Consider the following 17,594-nt stretch of genomic DNA (forward strand, 5'->3'; position numbering starts at 1 on the left):
CAAAACATTAGCATCATTTTAAATTTCAGAAAGTTTGCCATGCCGTTATAAAAATGCAACATATGTTTATAATGGTGACAAAATTGAAAATGTCACTTCACTTACTGTTTGACCTGAGGAAGTGTTATTGTGAATTCTATAATCCAGTATACAAGAATATGTGCATTTTCCTCAATACATCAAAAACTATTACATTGTGTTCAAGGACTTTTATTTGGAATTAGTATTCACTTTAATTCTACATTTGGTACACAAAACCATAGGTCAATAACAATAGATCAAATCACTGAAATTAATTAGTAATTTTGAAATTACTAAGTATGGGACAGTGCATGTCCAATATTGTTAACTCGACTCCCAGCCAACAAAGCCTTGCACAGCAATATAGCACAAACACACAATTAAATTATATTATATATATATATTAAATATAAAGCAATCTCAACAAACATGTATGTCACTGTTTGCATTCCAATAATGGGGCCTTAATTGTAACAAACAGTGGTCATCTTGACATATCAGTTGCATATGCGCTGGCCCAGATACAGATGATGGTGATGAAGCTGACTGATATGAAGATGATGTAGAAGATGAAGAGCAGGCGGTCAATGATGAAACCCACCTGGAGCCACTCCTCAGAGCTCTGGTTCCCTGTCAGCTGCTGCTCCACCTGGAGGCGGATGGCCTGGAGGTCTTTACCCAGACTCCTCAGCTGCTCCAGGGCCTTATCCTCTACCTCTGGCCCCTCAGCCTCTGGAGCTTGCTCATCGGCCTGGTCCACCACTGTCACTAGAGAGCAGGCTTTTGAAAGGGAAACAGCCATTTAATGTAACATAGCTGGGCATGGGAGATACATTGATCACTGGCTTTGAGTTGAACATGGGTGTATAAAAATGTAGCAAAGTTCTGAACGAACATAATCTGGCCCTCATGGCTCACACATTTCTCTCAATTCAGCGGATGCTCAGGAGGAGGATTTACATGACAAGTATCTCACCATACTATTCCCATACCTGAGTTAGTTCTTCCTTTGGGTTTTGGAGGAAGGAATACGAGAGAGCCCAGCATATGTAGTACAAACACCTGGACCCAGCGGGGGACCGGAGTGAGGTTCCAACTGGAGTCACACAGGAGATTGGTGATGAGGATGGTCTCTAGTAGGCTGGCCACCATCAGAGCCATGCAGAGAGACAAAAACACATCTGGAAGAGACAGAGAAAAGGGAGAGAAGGAGACAGACAGAGAGATGTGAAAATACTGTAGCATTGTTCTCATGCGGGTCGCAGCTAGTCGCCTGGACAGCTGGTATACTGACTTAAGAGAGGTATGGTGTTTCCAGTGACCGGCAGCAGGTCGTTCATGATGAGCAGGAAGACGGTGTAGCCCAGGATGAGGGTCATCTTGAAGGCGGAACGGTCGACGCTCTGAGGAGGAAGCAGGAAGCTGAAGAGGTCCACTGTGATGAGGAAACAGCTGGGGATGATGAGGTTCACCACGTAGAGAGTAGCCCTGCGCCGCACCCGGATCTGAATGGAGAGATGTTACAGAAGGCAGTCAGATTCTTCATCTATAAGTAACAAGTAAGACGCGCAAACGCGGGAAGCGAACGCAGCTGGGTGTGTGTGTGTGTGTGTGTGTGTGTGTGCTACAGCTGCGCCCTCTGGTGGCGGGCGGGTGGTGTCACAGCGGGACAGACAGACACACACACACACAGACAGACAGACATGAGCTGCAGGGTCTCATAGTTAGTGCTCATTGCTTTTGCAAACGAATGACTTAATACCTGGCAGGGTACCTGACAGGGACAAGATCGAATAAACCATTGTCCTGGGTATGTTCTTTTAATTATACAAAGTATCTTTATTCTAACTAACTATTGGCCTCAACAATACATTATTACTATAGGGGCCTACTACAAATCATAATAATATTAATGATATTCAATATTATCAGTATATTTATTCCATAGTATGTTAAACGTACATGGAATGCAAGCTCATCGGTGCCGCCATCGGGAACATGCAGGGTGTATTTATGGTATGAGATGTCTATCAGCTCCCACTCTCCCATGGTAGTCATCGCATGCTGGGAATTCTCCAGGATCTGTTTCACTGGCTTACCAAGGTGCATTTTCACCTCCTTCGCTGAAAGGAGAGCAGAGGGGAGGGGAGGGGAAGAGTGCAACGTTATACTTCTTCGTACAATGAACTGCTGAAATAGCCTATCTGCTACAGTATAGTGCCAGCCAGATCACAATGTGTCTCAATGCAACGTGCCAGATTGAAAGTGGTTAACGGGATATTTGTCTTTTTAAAAAAAAGGGTCATTTCCATCATCTACTCAGACTTTTGTGAACACCCAGGATAGTTTTTTAATTTGCTCGATGCTATTTAGATATTTGATATTAATTTCATCAGACACACCCCTTCCGATACAAAGCCATTGTAACTTCAAACTCAATGTTAACGTCGATGTTAGATTCATCGAAAATACCCGCCATTGGTTCTGGTGACTGATATTGTCCTCCTAATACTTGACGAGGCTATGTTCTTCTGATTACCGTACTTTTTTCATGCATATTATTATTATGGTTTTATTATTGTATGTATTTTAGTTATTTCATTTCCCCCCCCCCAAAAAAATGAAATGAAAAATGTGACATTGGATGTCGAGGGGACCTTGAGCAAAGCGGTGCACCTCACCAAGGTGGACGTAGGAGTTGAAGGTGAAGGTGCAGTTCTGGATGTCAAAGGGGAAGGTGTAGATGTTGAGGTTGCAGGAGCTGACCACCTTGACGGGCAGGGCGTCGTGTATCAGGCCCGTACTGTGGACGATAACGTAGGGCACGAACGGGGCGCTGTTCTTATCCATACTGCAAGACAGGAACAAAGCAGAGCAGCAGGTTAATCACTTGTGTGTCATTCCTCCTGCATTTTATACCCACCCAACATCACTTTTCTATTTCCAAGGTATTTTCTCTTCCTTAGATAGATTTGAGATTGACTTTCTTTTTGTAATTATTTCATACTAGTCCTTACCCGTACTGAATATAATATGAACAGCAAATGATGTTCAGTGTGGGTAATGCAATGTAATAGATCACATTACTGATAGGGGGGGAATTGTTTACAGGTGGTCTAACAACAACAGGGTTTTATTTGTTGCCATTTAACTGTGTCCGGGATAAACAATCCAAATCACGAACTCTCTCAACCCACTGTCTGTCGGATATACTCACTGAACCACAATGGTGTAACAGAACTCACAATTCGTTGATCACTACATCTGGTACCCAGAACTTTGTTCTGGGTAGATTGATCATCTTGGTGCCACACTGGACCGGGTCCCAGCTGATGAACTCATTGTCCCAATACTAGAACAACACACCAGTGTTATTGTGCTCAGTGGTGGGACTCACATTTCTTATTTAGTAAATGTATAAATACTGCAATGTAGACAAAAAATACTCAAAAAGTCGGAATTCAAAACTAGTACTTGATTAAAATAGTACAAACATTTGGCATCAGTAATGCACTTAAAGTTGTACAAGTACCAAAAGTAGAAAGTGCTAACCCCTTTAACAGGTTTTCAAATGTATGAAATGTATAACCATCTTTTATAAAATAGCAGATCTACAAGCTTGTAGATTGTCTCATTTCAAACGAGCAAAATGTAAATAGTGCGCAATGTAAAAAGTGGGTAATGTAGCCTATGTTTTGTAATAAAGATTTAAATGTAATCAAAATCAAAATCTACAGTAACTATAGTAACAAAAATGTTCAAAAGATTCCAGTGAAGTAAAAGTGCAATATAAATTTGCTTCGGATATGTAGTGGAGTAGGCCTAGAAGTAAAAGTACTGAACATTAAAAATACTAAAGTAAAAACCAAATTTAAATTACAAGAAATTACTGAATACAGGGCTTTTTTTTTTTACTACTTTCCGCCACTGTGCTGTACAGAAAGAAGGCCTACAGTAGTTTATATGAATAATAAGTGTTGATAATTAAGTCATGGACAATGCAGAATAGTATTGTATTACATATTTTTATTTTGTAAACTTTCTTGACCTTTGCAGTTTTTGATATATGCCAGTTTGAATTTAAAGTGCATTGAGTGGGAACAAATTAAACAACTCAAAATAGTTTGCCTTCTTTACAATAAGATACTCACAAAATGGAGCCAGATGTATGTAGTCAGAATCTGAGCTTTTTCATCCTGTAAAACAATATATTTAAAGACCTATATGCTGTATTTATTTATAAGGACCCAATATTTTACACTTTCGGAGGGCCTACACACAGTATGTATCATATAAAGACAAACTAGACTGAACTATATTGACAGATAAGCAAATCTAAAAAGACTACATAACAACATGTCAACATTAGAGAAATACTGTGATCTTGTCTGACCGAGTGAATGGTAATCGTTAATCGTGATAAAAAAACGCAATTGCATTCACATACCACTCCAAGGATGCCGTACAGGGTGAAGTACGTGGTGACATTGGTGGGCGTGTTGGAGTTCAGGACGGGTCGTATGGCGCTCAGGTTGAAGACGTGTTCCAGGGCCTCCAGGAGAGCAGGGGGATCCGGACTCGTACAGTTCAATACAATGTTGGCATCGCATGGAACTGTGGGACGACTCTGGTCAGGATCATGCTGATCTGGTTATTTGTTCTCTTATAGACTTTAAGTGAACTCATTAACAACTTAAAGCAGGGTTTAACAAGAAACCTTAGGCATGGGTGCCAACATTGGCATATAAGGGTGATAATCTCGAATGACCTACCTCTGACAATAAGAGATTGTCCGTCATTTCCATTTCATTTAAGTACAATCTAAAAAGAATGGTTACTCGACAACTGCATATTTATGGAATACTATATTATTTATGGACATTCAAAATCTGATGTTTTTGTGGTCATATAAAATAAATTAAATGGTGACATGACACCACCACATATTCCAGAACATAAATATAACGGTACTTCATTTCGAAAAGGATGCTGAACCCTGACTTAAATCAGTGAAAACAGTGAAAATATCCAAACGTCTTCAAGTTTACATCGCTGTGCATCGGGGCAGGTCGTAAACTTGTAGATTGTTGCAAGTTTTGCTATTTCATAACATTTAAATTAATGGATTTTTTTTGCATACAATGGCAAAATATACAGTATATGGACAAGTGCTGCTTAACATCCAACAGTCAGATATTGTTGTCAGTTGATGATAGATGCCGTAGCCGAGTAACTACTGTATAGTCTTATTTTACCTACGTGAGCGGAATTGCTGTTTTTTTTATTTTTATGTTCTATAGCCATGCATTTGGATTTATTGTCTTTTTGACTGTACTTAAGTTCATAATTGTTTCATGTTTGACATTGCAGTCAAAGCCAGATTTATTGGTATTTTCTAAGAAAGTGCAACCATATTGTCAGTATGCATGGGTTATACAAAGTACAGTATATTATTAATGTATTATTACCATATGTCAACTTGTGACAACTCTTGGAATCCACCAAGAGTTGTCCGACTGAAAATAAATAAATAATTAAAAAAAAAGAAATTTATATAAATATATATATATATATCCAATAAAGATATTGGAAATATATAATAAATAAATACTGTAGATATTACATGAAATTTAATTAAATGTAAAACTCCCTTAAAGGAGTAGGCTAGTTCACCCAAAAAAATACTTATTTTCTATATCAATTACACAAACCATGAAGCCTTGAATTCATTCTTTTTTTGGTCTCATTCCTGAGCCTATCATTTGCTGACCGTGTGGCTGCTCGGCAGGATATAATGGGCTGTATTTTGCGTGTCTTAAGTACCAGGTCTTATTCCCTAACTTGAGTAACCTAAAGACGTGGAGGCGTGATCAATGCCATTTGAGTGGCCAAAGAGCATTGACCACGCCTCCAGGTCTTTAGTTTACTCAAGTTAGGGAATAAGACCTGGTACTTAAGACACGCAAAATACAGCCCATACTCTTCAAGACTCTCCTACTAGTAAATTGCGCCGTTCATCAAATTATTGGCTTACAAAACCCAAGAAATCTCCTTGAATTGAAGGCTTCATGGGCTGTGGAATAGTGGATGCTATGCTATGAGTGGGAGCTCAAACACCACAACACATCCTCTGCTTTCTAGACTCCTTACCTTTCAGGAGACTGATGGCAACGATACACAAAGTCACAAAGGGCTGGACTGAAGGCAGGAGCTGCTAAAATTGACATTAGCAAGGTTAAGTAATAGAACACTACAGAACTATATTTAAGTGTTTATCACACAAGTTAACACAGCTCAATTCAGTTATTCGTCTTAAAAATAAACAGACACTAAACCCGAGACCTGAGTCGAGTGGTTCTCAAAGTGGGGTCCAGTCCAGGAACTCTCAGGGTTCTTGAGGAGGTTCGAAATTGACCCTTACAAGTCTGTAACTAAAGGAACCAAATGAACGGGTCCATTTGGTTCCATGTGTACACTGTCAGAGAAATGTAAAAGTATGAGAAACTCTGCTATACAGTACCTATGCACCATGAAAACATAATTTACCTTCATTTTAGAATTCTTGTCAGCCATCACACTGTGATTTCCAGTTGTGTGTTCAACACTGTCAGAGTGTAATGGTTTCTTCAGTTTCCAATTGCCCAGAGAGAACAGATTAATTTATGTCCAATGCCCAGCTATTTTGCATATCACTCTTGGATGATCGCCACAGCTGTTGCTATTACGTAATCACCAGGAAGATTACTGGAGGACCATTCAGTGTTTTGAACTATTCCGTTTATGAAGCAATTCTTAAGTGAGAAAATAATTGCAGGATTTAAAAAATGTATAATCGTTCAACAAACTGCGCAGAAGAAGGTAATCCATGCATGTCCGGCAGGCAAACTCTTGCTAAACTAAAATAAGCATGGCAGTGCAGTACAGATATACATATAGCCTGCACGTTGCATAAGCCAAGCATGACCGGAGTAAATCAGGTGGCTTTTTAAATTTGCGTTCTGTTTTACTTGTACGTGTTTGGACAACACTGTTCAGTTGTGGTGGATGGCTGTGGTCAGTCTGTGTGTCTGCAGGTGGTGAGAACTATAACCACAGTGGTGTGCGACTCTCACACCTCCACCCCTTCATGAAATAACACGGGTGAAATCACATTAAAAAACACTGCGTGAAAAGAGGAGTTAACGGGCAATTATGGGCACTAGATTTACCCGTAAACCTCAAGTTTAGTAGGCATATACAGTAATATGCAGGTGTGATGGTACAATTTGGGAGTTTACCGGAGTTTGTTGGAAATTTTAACGGGAGTTTCCTGTAGGCCTAATATACACATCCGTATTCCATGCTTTTTGCGCAGTGAAAAAGAAGAAGAAACCTTTCCACTTTGAGAAGTTTAAACACATATTTGTTCCTTGTTCATTGATTGTTTGTTTTAGAACATTGCAACTTTCTCCATTCTGGTCTCAGGCAGAGAGAGGCTTCTGAACAAAATCCAAGATGGGATCAAATAACACCCATTTGTAACCTCACTAGGCTAAGCCTAGTGAGGTTACAAATGGGTGTTATTTGCCTAGTAGGCTGTAGGCCTATATTGTTTTGTAGGACTTGAAAGTGTTACGTGGTATGGTTATTGTTAGAGTTCCATTGCCTGCATACTGTACCAGCATTTAGGATACTGTTCCAAAATCCAACTAGCTTTTCCGGTGAGAGCTGTAATGATTTTTTAAAGCTCATATCACTTCTCTAAATGCACTCACTGACTACAATATAAACTATAGGCCTACAGTATACATTATTGCATTCTCTTACTTTTAGTCTCACTGTTCTATTCTTTAAAATAGCAGATCAACCTCACAATCCATAGCGGCATGTTGGGAATTTTGATGGGCTTCATATCATGTTCTTGTGACTTTCAGCTAATGCAAATTGTTTTCTCCTGTACGTGGTCCCAATTGTCCGGGCTAATTTCCATTTCATGCAATTTATCGTCGCTTTCGGGGCAGAAACCTCTTATCTCCATTCTACTTTTGTGTTTTTTCACAATTTAATGCCCTACTTTGTCACACAAAAGCATCAAATGTAAAATGTGGCATCAAGGCCCCGTTTTGAGGTTGTAGATCTGCTACTAGTATTGGACATAATGAGGTTTCCACCCGACAGAGATGATATCATGAAGTGTTGCCACTGTGGTCTCACTGCTCAAATCAAAAGACAGGCTTTGTGTCGTGGAAATTGATATTGATATATTTGGCCGCGGACCCCCATCTGAACATGTTTTGTGCCAGGGACCCACAGAAAAAGATGATTTGTGTTAACACTTTTCACAAATGTTCAACAATAACTTGTATTATGTACTATTTTTAATAGCCAACAAATCAATCATAAATGATTGTGATGCTGTATGAACACATTTTGCTGGGGAGTCGGGACCCCCAAGAACCGCTGGGGGTCCACAGACCTCACTTTGAGAACCAATGGTTTATTTATACGAATGGCCTATAACATTCAGGGTGGCCACTGCGCTGTAGATTATGTTGATCTAACCATGAGGGCGTTGTATTTTATGGAGTGGTTGCAGAGTATACTTTAGGCCTAAATGCTTGATTTTAGGTTGTACTGCAGGATCTGTCCAAATTCGAGTTGGTTGGTGATTGTATATGTTTTCAAAATACCCTAGGTTAAATGTAGGCCTAGTTTTTAAATTTGACGCATAACTGTGATGCCTCCCTACAATATAGTTGTAGATAGTTCCCACCCATGTTCCCACCCATGTTCAACAATGTATTTACAGTACAAATCCTTTTTGTGATACATTTGCATGGGTATAGTACCACACATACATTATTTTATTTTGTGCTGCATTGGAAACTAAATTCTGGGATTAACCCATGCGTCTTTTTATTACTAGCTGGCCTTTGTAATCAATCTCACACCAACATTTGTTTTCAATCTTATTGCCTCCACCAGCCGAAGGCATGGGGAGAGTATGTTTTGCACTCCGTCCGTCCGTGTGTCCGTGTGTCCGTGTGTCCGTCCGTGAACAGCTAATCTCAGCCACCGTTAACCCGGTCGATGCCAAATTTTGCACACACACTCCCTGGATGCCAACCATGAACCTCTGCCCCAAACTTTCCAGAACGGCCTGTTATAGCGCCACCAGGAGGCCGCTTTGTGCAAAACAAGTTTTTGCACAGTACACCTACAGATTTTGTCCAAACATCACGCTAATTGGTACACAGTCTCTCTAGAGCCATTCAACCAAACCGGTCTTTCAGATTTCTCAGACTCCATCCTGATTGGTTAAGATTGGCTTCCAAAATTCACAGGAGTGCTCAGTTTCAAACAAAATGCTGCAAATCATGAACACATCGCGTGATTTCCGTGAAATTGTGCACCCACATTCCCACTAGGCCGAGGACGAAATGCCACATGAACAATTTCAACTCAGCCTCAAGGTGGCGCTATAACTGGCCCAAAAGTGTTTTTACCTCTAACTGCACGGATCTGTGGATCCTGGTGGAGACCTGTGCCCAGTAGGGCACTTTTTCTAGTATTGCATTTGTGTTCTTCTGTGAGCTCTTGTGACTGCTAAAAAGATAATGTTACAGGACCACAATGGAAACAAGTGCCAGGGGGGGGGGGGGGGGGGGGTCCTTTCAGCTCAAAGACTGTACTGTCTGTAATTATACGTACTCAATCAAGACATCTGAGAACATTGTTAATTTGAGTACTCCTGGCTATCACTCACATAAAAGGAATAAGGAGCCAAATAATGCAGGGAATTGAACACATGAGATTGTAGGCGAAAAGTCTTTACTGAACAGAACACTTGCATACAGCTCTGAGAGAAACAGGCAAACAAAATGTATTCCTCAAAATGAGAGAACGAACGAGAGCACACAGGAACAACACTCCAACATTTACTAACACACGACTGAACACACTGAGACTGAAAAACAATAATCCAAAATGTCTAATTTTAAATACCAGAGCACTATAACTCAAGCATCTTCAGCTGTGTTTCCCAGGTGGAATCAATCTGTCAACTAGAAAAAGTGCAACTCAGGGTCTCCACCAGAGCAGGTCAGGTTGTGGCGCTATAATAGGCCAATGTGAAAAGGGTGCCATTTCTTGGATGATTTGAGTCATTTTGTTCCAAAAATCCACCTGTTGGTGGCGCTATAACAGGCCAATGTGAAAAGGGTGGGATAATTTCCTCAAGATTTCACGTTGCGTTTATGATTTGAGGCTTTTTTGTTCAAAACGGGCCAAACATGGAAACTAGGATGGAATAAATATGCCTTTCTTTGTTACACCAGAGATATAGGCTACGATTCAACATGCTCACACTTTGGGACTTGGGCGTCTTGTTGTTTACTCACTTGTATGTCGATGATGATGACTGCAACAGGTTGATATTATGGCAGGACTCAGGAGTTTGTGTTGTGTGAGTGTAATGGTTTCAAAATAAAAACATACAATATGTCCAGACATAAACTAAACAAAAGGTCTCAAAACAGACGAGCGCAGGGTTTCTTTAAACTGCGCTGTTTGTGCGAGCTGTTGAAATCTGTATCTCTACTTCTGGCGTCTATCCACCCACAGCTGTGGGCCTGTGGCTTAATTAAAGGGAACCATGGTGCCATTTTCCAGGGCAACCAGTGGGGGCGCCATTTAGTCACAATTATGTGAAATCAAATTAGATCCTACAAACATATTTGATAGAAATTCATAATTTGTTTAGTCCAGATTTAGTTGATATGTTTATGAACATCACGTCAAAACCGCAAGCATAGCTACTTAGCGAACAGCTGTTCTAAGTGACGAGGGAGCACTTGTGGTGCTTAGAAGTTAGCGGAACTTAGTGTTTGTATGGAAATCAAGCACTTCCCTTCCCTAGTTCAGCTACAGAGATGCTGGATCACTGTAATGCACCTGGCATTGATATAAACTGATTTAACTTGGTGTATATTATTGGGAGATTTAGTACGTGGTCAAATCAGAAAACAGCCATTCAGAATCAAGTATTGGGACTAACTGTTTTAGAAAGAGAGTTATTGCACGATTTAAAGGTTTTTAAATCGTGGTGCAATAACAATAGTCTGCGCTTGCCTATAGGCAACCACACTAAAGTAAATAGCCAAGTAATAGTCCCTGCTTCATCTCTCTCTCAGCTACAGTAAGCGGTATCTAGTCAGATAGATCTTTTTTGAAGACCCCTGGGTCTACAATCATGGGGTCTTGTAACAAACAGTGGTTATCTTGACATATCAGCTACGTATGCACTGGCCCAGATACAGATGATGGTGATGAAGCTGACTGACATGAAGATGATGTAGAAGATGAAGAGCAGGCGGTCAATGATGAAACCCACCTGGAGCCACTCCTCAGAGCTCTGGTTCCCTGTCAGCTGCTGCTCCACCTGGAGGCGGAAGGCCTGGAGGTCTTTACCCAGACTCCTCAGCTGCTCCAGGGCCTTATCCTCTGGAGCTTCAGCTTGGTCATCAACCTTGCCCTCCACCACCACCAGAGGGCAGGCATTCACTTCTAGGAAACACATGAAATGTAAAATAGCCTGGCATTATGGGAGGTGAACTGGGTGTATAAAAAAAGCAAAGTTCTGAACTGACATCATCCTATACAATGACATGTCCTGTCATTGTATTGTGTTGTTTTTATTTCCTTTCTTTTATTGCATTGAGGATGTAACATAATCAGATGTATATACAGTAGAAATGTGGACATTATTCCCATACCTGAGTTAGTTTTTTCTTTGGGCTTTGGAGGAAGGCCTACGAGAGAGCCCAGCGTATGTAGGACCAACACCTGGACCCAGCGGGGGACCGGAGTGAGGTTCCAACTGGAGTCACACAGGAGATTGGAGATGAGGATGGTCTCTAGTAGGCTGGCCACCATCAGAGCCAGGCAGAGACAGAAGAACACATCTGGGAAGAGACAGAAAAGGGAGAGGAGAGCATGCACCTTACTGCATCTGGAAGTCAACTCAACATACTGTAGCATTGTTCTCATGCAGCTAGCACATTGAAGGCTTTTATACTTCCGAACACACACTCACAGAAAAATAACACAACAACTGTGTGATAAGAGACTCAGGGGTCTTCAACAGGGAGTCAAGGACCACTAGTTACTATAGTGGAGACCACCAAATGTTTGTGTGGTGATGGGAACCTTTTTTTTACATTAACCACTTGCATCCTAGAATTCCTTTTCTGAGGGGAACGTTAGCTGAGAAGAGATGATCCACAAGCTCACGACTCCCACTGCGAGGGGATGTGAGCTTGTAGATGAAGACGAGTGATTCCCTGGTGACAGGTAGAGCTCCATGTGTGGCGATCAACAGCCAGGGACTCTAGTGCTGGTGGTTTGATGTCACACTTCTTCAAGAGGGTTTTGATGTGGTCCTTGTACCTCTATTTTGGACCCCCAGCAGCCCTTTGACCGGCTTGAAGCTGGCCATACAGGATCTGTCGGTGTAGGCGGTGGGCTGGCATACGAATCACATGCCCGACCCATCTGAGGTGTTTTTGGCCAAGGAGTTCTGTAATGCTGGGTGTGTTGGTCCGGTCGTAGATTTCGATGTCGGCCCAGGTCATACCCAGGATCCTTTGGAGGCAGAAGATGTGGAAAGCCACACACACACACACACACACACACGCACACACACACACACACACACACACACACACACACACACACACAAACAGCTTGTATTACTAACTTATGAGAGGTATGCCGTTTCCAGTGACTGGCAGCAATTCGTTCATCATGAGCAGGAAGTAGGTGTAGCCCAGGATGAGGGTCATCTTGAAGGAGGAACGGTCAGAGCTCTGAGGAGGAAGCAGGAAGCTGAAGAGGTCCACTGTGATGAGGAAGCAGCTGGGAATGATGAGGTTCACCACGTAGAGACCAGCCCTGCGCCTCAGCCTGATCTACAGGGGACAACAACAAACCATTCCTGGGTTCACTGCTTCCGGGTTTAGGGAATTATTAGTACTAGTCCTTACCCTTTGTGAGATATTTGCCGATACTGCCAACACTGGTTGCTGGTATCAATGACCCCTATACTGTAAATCTGAGAGTTTAGAAATGGAACGGAGTCCTTTTGGAACCCCTCTCTGTCCTAGATTCTTTTAAAATTTCACACTGGTATCGGATCGGTACTCAGTATCGACCGATACGCAAGTTATGACTATGGAAGCAGTATCGGGAAAGACAAAAATCAATCGGTACATCTGTAATTATTACTACAAATCATGATATCGACTATCAGTATATTTCTTAGATTATGTTTACATTTTAAAGCGCTCAGGTGGCACAGTGGCTGCCCAGTGCCCACCACTGCGGAGGTTGTGGGTTCAAATCCACCACCGGCTTTGACGAGCGTCTATCTATACAAACACAAGTGGGCCTCCCTCAACCGCTCGACCGCTCCCCGAGCAAGCATCAATGGCGTCAGCTCCCAAGACTACTCCCCCACCCTGAGTCTCACCCTATCTGAGTTCCCCATTCAATACTCATCCATCCCTTTTTGTTCAATAAAAAACGTTAAACTTTAAGCAGAAGGTATGGTCTCTGACTAGTGAATGACTACGTTGGGGAAAACAATAAAGATTACAGATTTAAAAACGTACATGGAATGCAAGCTCATCGACGTCTCCAATATTAGTAGGCAGGATATATTTAGTGTATGTGATGTCCATCAGGTCCCACTCTCCCATGGTTGTCATCATCTCTTTGGAACGCTCCAGAATTTCCTCCACTCTATCCCCAAGTTCCATTCTCACCTCACTCTCTGAGAGCAGAAGAGGGACCAAATGAGAGATTAGGAAGGAAATAAGAAGAAAGGGCTAAATTAAAATGTGTTACGCCCTACTTGACTCCCTACTTGACCTACTTGAGCGTCACACAAAAGTGGCAGATCTACAAGCTCACAATGATTTGCATCGCTTTTGATGCTGAAATGAAATCCTGAATAATCATTGTTTTGGACATTCACTGTATATTCACACTGTATATATTCATAATTAATATATGTCAATTATTCATTATTATCCAGTATTCTAAATACATGTGAGGGAACAAGCAACAGCTATTTGTATCTCATTTGTATTGTAATAATTTGGGTACTGAGGAGGAGCCCTTCTTGAGCAAGCGTTGCGCCTCACCAATGTACATAAAGGAGTTGAAGGTGAGAGTGCAGTTCTGGACATCAAATGGGAAGGTGTAGATGTCAAGGTTGCATGAGCTGACTACCCTCATGGGCAGCAGGTCTTTCATATGGCCATCATGATAGGCGGTCACGTAGGGTACAGACGGGGCATTATTCTCATCCATGCTGCAAGACAGGAAAAAAGCAGAACAGCATGGTTCATCACTGGTGAGAGTAGACTGGCGTCATACAGCAGCTCTAGAAGTATTTTATAGTCATTCCTCATGTTTGAACCATAACATTAGCCAGACTGATCACGTGCGTAATCTAAGGGGCTCTCCGTGGTTTTGACCAGATGGATATAATAAGCCCTTCATTTGTGACTTCTGTGGAGATATGCATTATGTTACAACTTCAACATGCCTCTCGTTCAAAATATGAAGCGAGCGAACATCAGCAATTTATATTGTAATCTTAGCAAGGTAAGCAAGCAAAAATATGTCTCCCGGTTTTTGTCCGGAACAGAAGTAAAAGCGGCCATATCTTCCCGGCACCCCGAGCTTCTATTTTGAAAGAAATCCCGGCGCTGATTATGTGTAAGAGTATAAAACAGTATTGCAAATAATGCTTCATTAACTGAAGCATTCAAAACAAAACAAAAATGGGGTCAGTATCGGCAGCTTTTCGGATACTGGTGTCGGTATCGGAACAACTCTATATACTGTACTTAGAAGATCATGTAGTACATGTAATAGAACTCACAATTCGTTGATCACTACATCTGGTACCCAAAACTTGTTTCTGGGAAGGACAATGCTGTCGGTGCCACACTGGACGGGGTCCCAGCTGAAGAACTCATTCTCCCAATGCTAGAACAACATACCTGTGTCATTTAATATCGTGCTGTACACAAAGCAGGCCTGCAGTGGGTTCAATGGATTAAAGTCATAGACAATGCTGAATATTTGTACCGTCATTACATGAGTTTTGGACTGTTGATCTGTCAGAATAATATAGAACACAGTGAAATATCGTAAATTAAGTAACGTCAAATATTGGTCAGCCACAACTTCCAGCAAGTAATTGTTTGCATTGTTTAAGATAATTTACTCACAAAAAGGAGCAAGAGGTATGTAGTCACAAGCTGAGCTTTTTCATCCTGTTTTTATTTTTTATAAAAAAGAAAATAATAGGAATTAAGACATATTTCTTACAAGGAACAATTATTTTATGGAAATTAATCAGTGTGTCACTTTCAGATGTACCTAACTAGCTTATGTATCACAATTTAATGAAAGACAGAACAAGCATTGACAATTGACAGCTAGGTGAAATAAACTAGAAAGTCCAGACTGCATAACAACACTAAATTAAATGCTATAAAGAAACCCTCTCTGGGGCCCGTTTTCCACTGAAAGAACTTTGGTTTTAGTCGGTTCTGGGGTTTTTTGTTTTGTTTATGATGGTTATATCTGACTGGATCAAAATTAGGTGGGGAAAATATGCGGAACTGGTTCAACCCCGGTGAAAAAGGGGCCTATATGTGTCTGGAGTGAATGGTCCACACTGACTGTAATAATTACGTTGTGGAGAATATAATGTTCACTGAACCTACAAGAGGACGTACCACACCGAGGATACCGTACAAGGTGAAGATTGTTGTGACATTGGTGAGCGTGGACATGTTCAGGACGGGCCGTATGGCCCTCAGGTTGAAGACTGATTCCAGAGCCTCCAGGAGAGCAGGGGGATCCGGACTCGTACAGTTCAATACAATGTTGGCATCGCATGGAACTGTGGAACGACTCTGGTCAGGATCATGCTGATCTGGTTATTTGTTCTCTTACAGACTTTAAGTGAACTCATTAAGCACCCGATTAAACCCTGTATACCTTGTTGTACAATGAACAGTGAATATAGCCAATATACAAGCTCACAACATGGTGAATTGGGACACATTGTGAGCGTACTTTAATATGTTAAATTATTATCAGGGGTATATAGGAAGCCTTGGCATGGGTGCCAACATTGGCACATAGAAGGGTGATCACTGGCACACTGGCAAGTGTGAGAGAGTAAATAAAAATGCCAATTAAATCAAGTCCTCTCACATCTCTACGCAATTTACATCCTGCACGCAAAATCACATTCATTAAAACTCTGAACTCTTTGACTGGGATGGGAGTCTGGGAGATTTGATTTGATTGATTTATTTGATCCCCATAACAAAAAGAAATAAGCCTAATATTAAAAGACAACTCCTTACCTTTCATGACACTGATGGTAATGATGCACAACATCACAAAGGGCTGGACTGATGGCTGGAGCAGCTAAAATTGACATCATTGTTAAGTAATACAATTAAAATTAACAGTTAAATGTGACAGAAAGTGTTTATCACAATCAGAGCTTAATCCGTTTTTTGTCTTACAACTAACCTACTGTCACAAGAGTACAGTATGCACCATGAAATCATCATTTACCTTCAGTTTAGAATTCTTGTCAGCCATCAAACTGATTTCCAGTTCTGTGTTTTCAACGCTGTCAGCCTAGTGTAATGGTTTCTTCAGTTTCCAAATGGCTGCAGATCACAGATTCATTTATAACCAATGCAACGGTATTTTACATAAACAATCAATCTGGATTGATGTGTGGGGACTGTGGATGCGGAAATGAGCTTCTAGCTAAATCACAGCACGTATACATGATTGAATTCAGGTTCATGAATGCTCATTAATCTACATTGTCCTGTCCAAATAAATGAAATAAAGTCAAATAATAGTACAAGTTGCAGAGAAAATTAATGGATCATAGATTACATTTCTTCATATATGGAAAATTCAGAGAGACATTATTGCAGTGTTGATTCTAAAACTATGCTAGGATACAATCTGATATTTACAAACTCTTGCTAATCCCAAATTGACCTTGTGCCATCAACCTTAATACCAAATAAAATACATGTAATGGCACAGGCAGCATAAACTAAGCCAAGCGTGACTTGGATATGAAACCATCAGCAAATCAGGTGGGTTTTTTTTTCTTTTTTACATTTCTGTTCTGTTTTACCTGTACGTGCTTGGACAAGACTGCTCAGTTGTGGTGGATGGCTTTGGCAAGTGTGTGTGTGTGTGTGTGTGTGTGTGTGTGTGTGTGTGTGTGTGTGTGTGTGTGTGTGTGTGTGCGGTGCGTGCGTGCGAGACTATCACACCTCCACTGACTCATGAAATAGCAGGGGTGAAATCTGCTGTGATGGGAGAAGTATACTCAAGTGTTTTACTTAAGCATCGATTACGTACAAGTACGGAAATAGGAAAAACTACTAAAGTTACGTGAAAATGTACTTAAAGGTATATTCAGTGATTTCACTCAAAAAACCTTAGGTTTCGTTTTTGGCTGTGGGACC

At 41.1% G+C, this 17,594-nt stretch overlaps 1 protein-coding gene across 1 annotated transcript; it reads right to left on the reverse strand.

The window, feature by feature from the left end:
• Positions 1-505: 505 nt before the first annotated feature.
• LOC310859872 (uncharacterized protein) lies at positions 506-16,698 on the reverse strand (the record flags this gene model as incomplete). The annotated part of the gene is made up of 16 exons (XM_083766639.1): positions 506-801; positions 1,014-1,202; positions 1,316-1,526; positions 1,984-2,144; positions 2,703-2,872; positions 3,267-3,373; positions 4,173-4,217; positions 4,469-4,648; positions 11,297-11,565; positions 11,775-11,963; positions 12,758-12,968; positions 13,671-13,831; positions 14,205-14,374; positions 14,951-15,057; positions 15,816-15,920; positions 16,672-16,698. The coding sequence occupies 16 exons, from the start codon at positions 16,696-16,698 to the stop codon at positions 506-508; spliced, it is 2,598 nt and encodes an 865-aa protein (XP_083622765.1).
• Between the last annotated feature and the right edge of the window lie 896 nt (positions 16,699-17,594).

The sequence above is a fragment of the Protomyctophum parallelum genome (genome assembly GCF_964188405.1).
Source record: "Protomyctophum parallelum genome assembly, chromosome: 6".
Taxonomy (NCBI): Eukaryota; Metazoa; Chordata; class Actinopteri; order Myctophiformes; family Myctophidae; genus Protomyctophum; species Protomyctophum parallelum.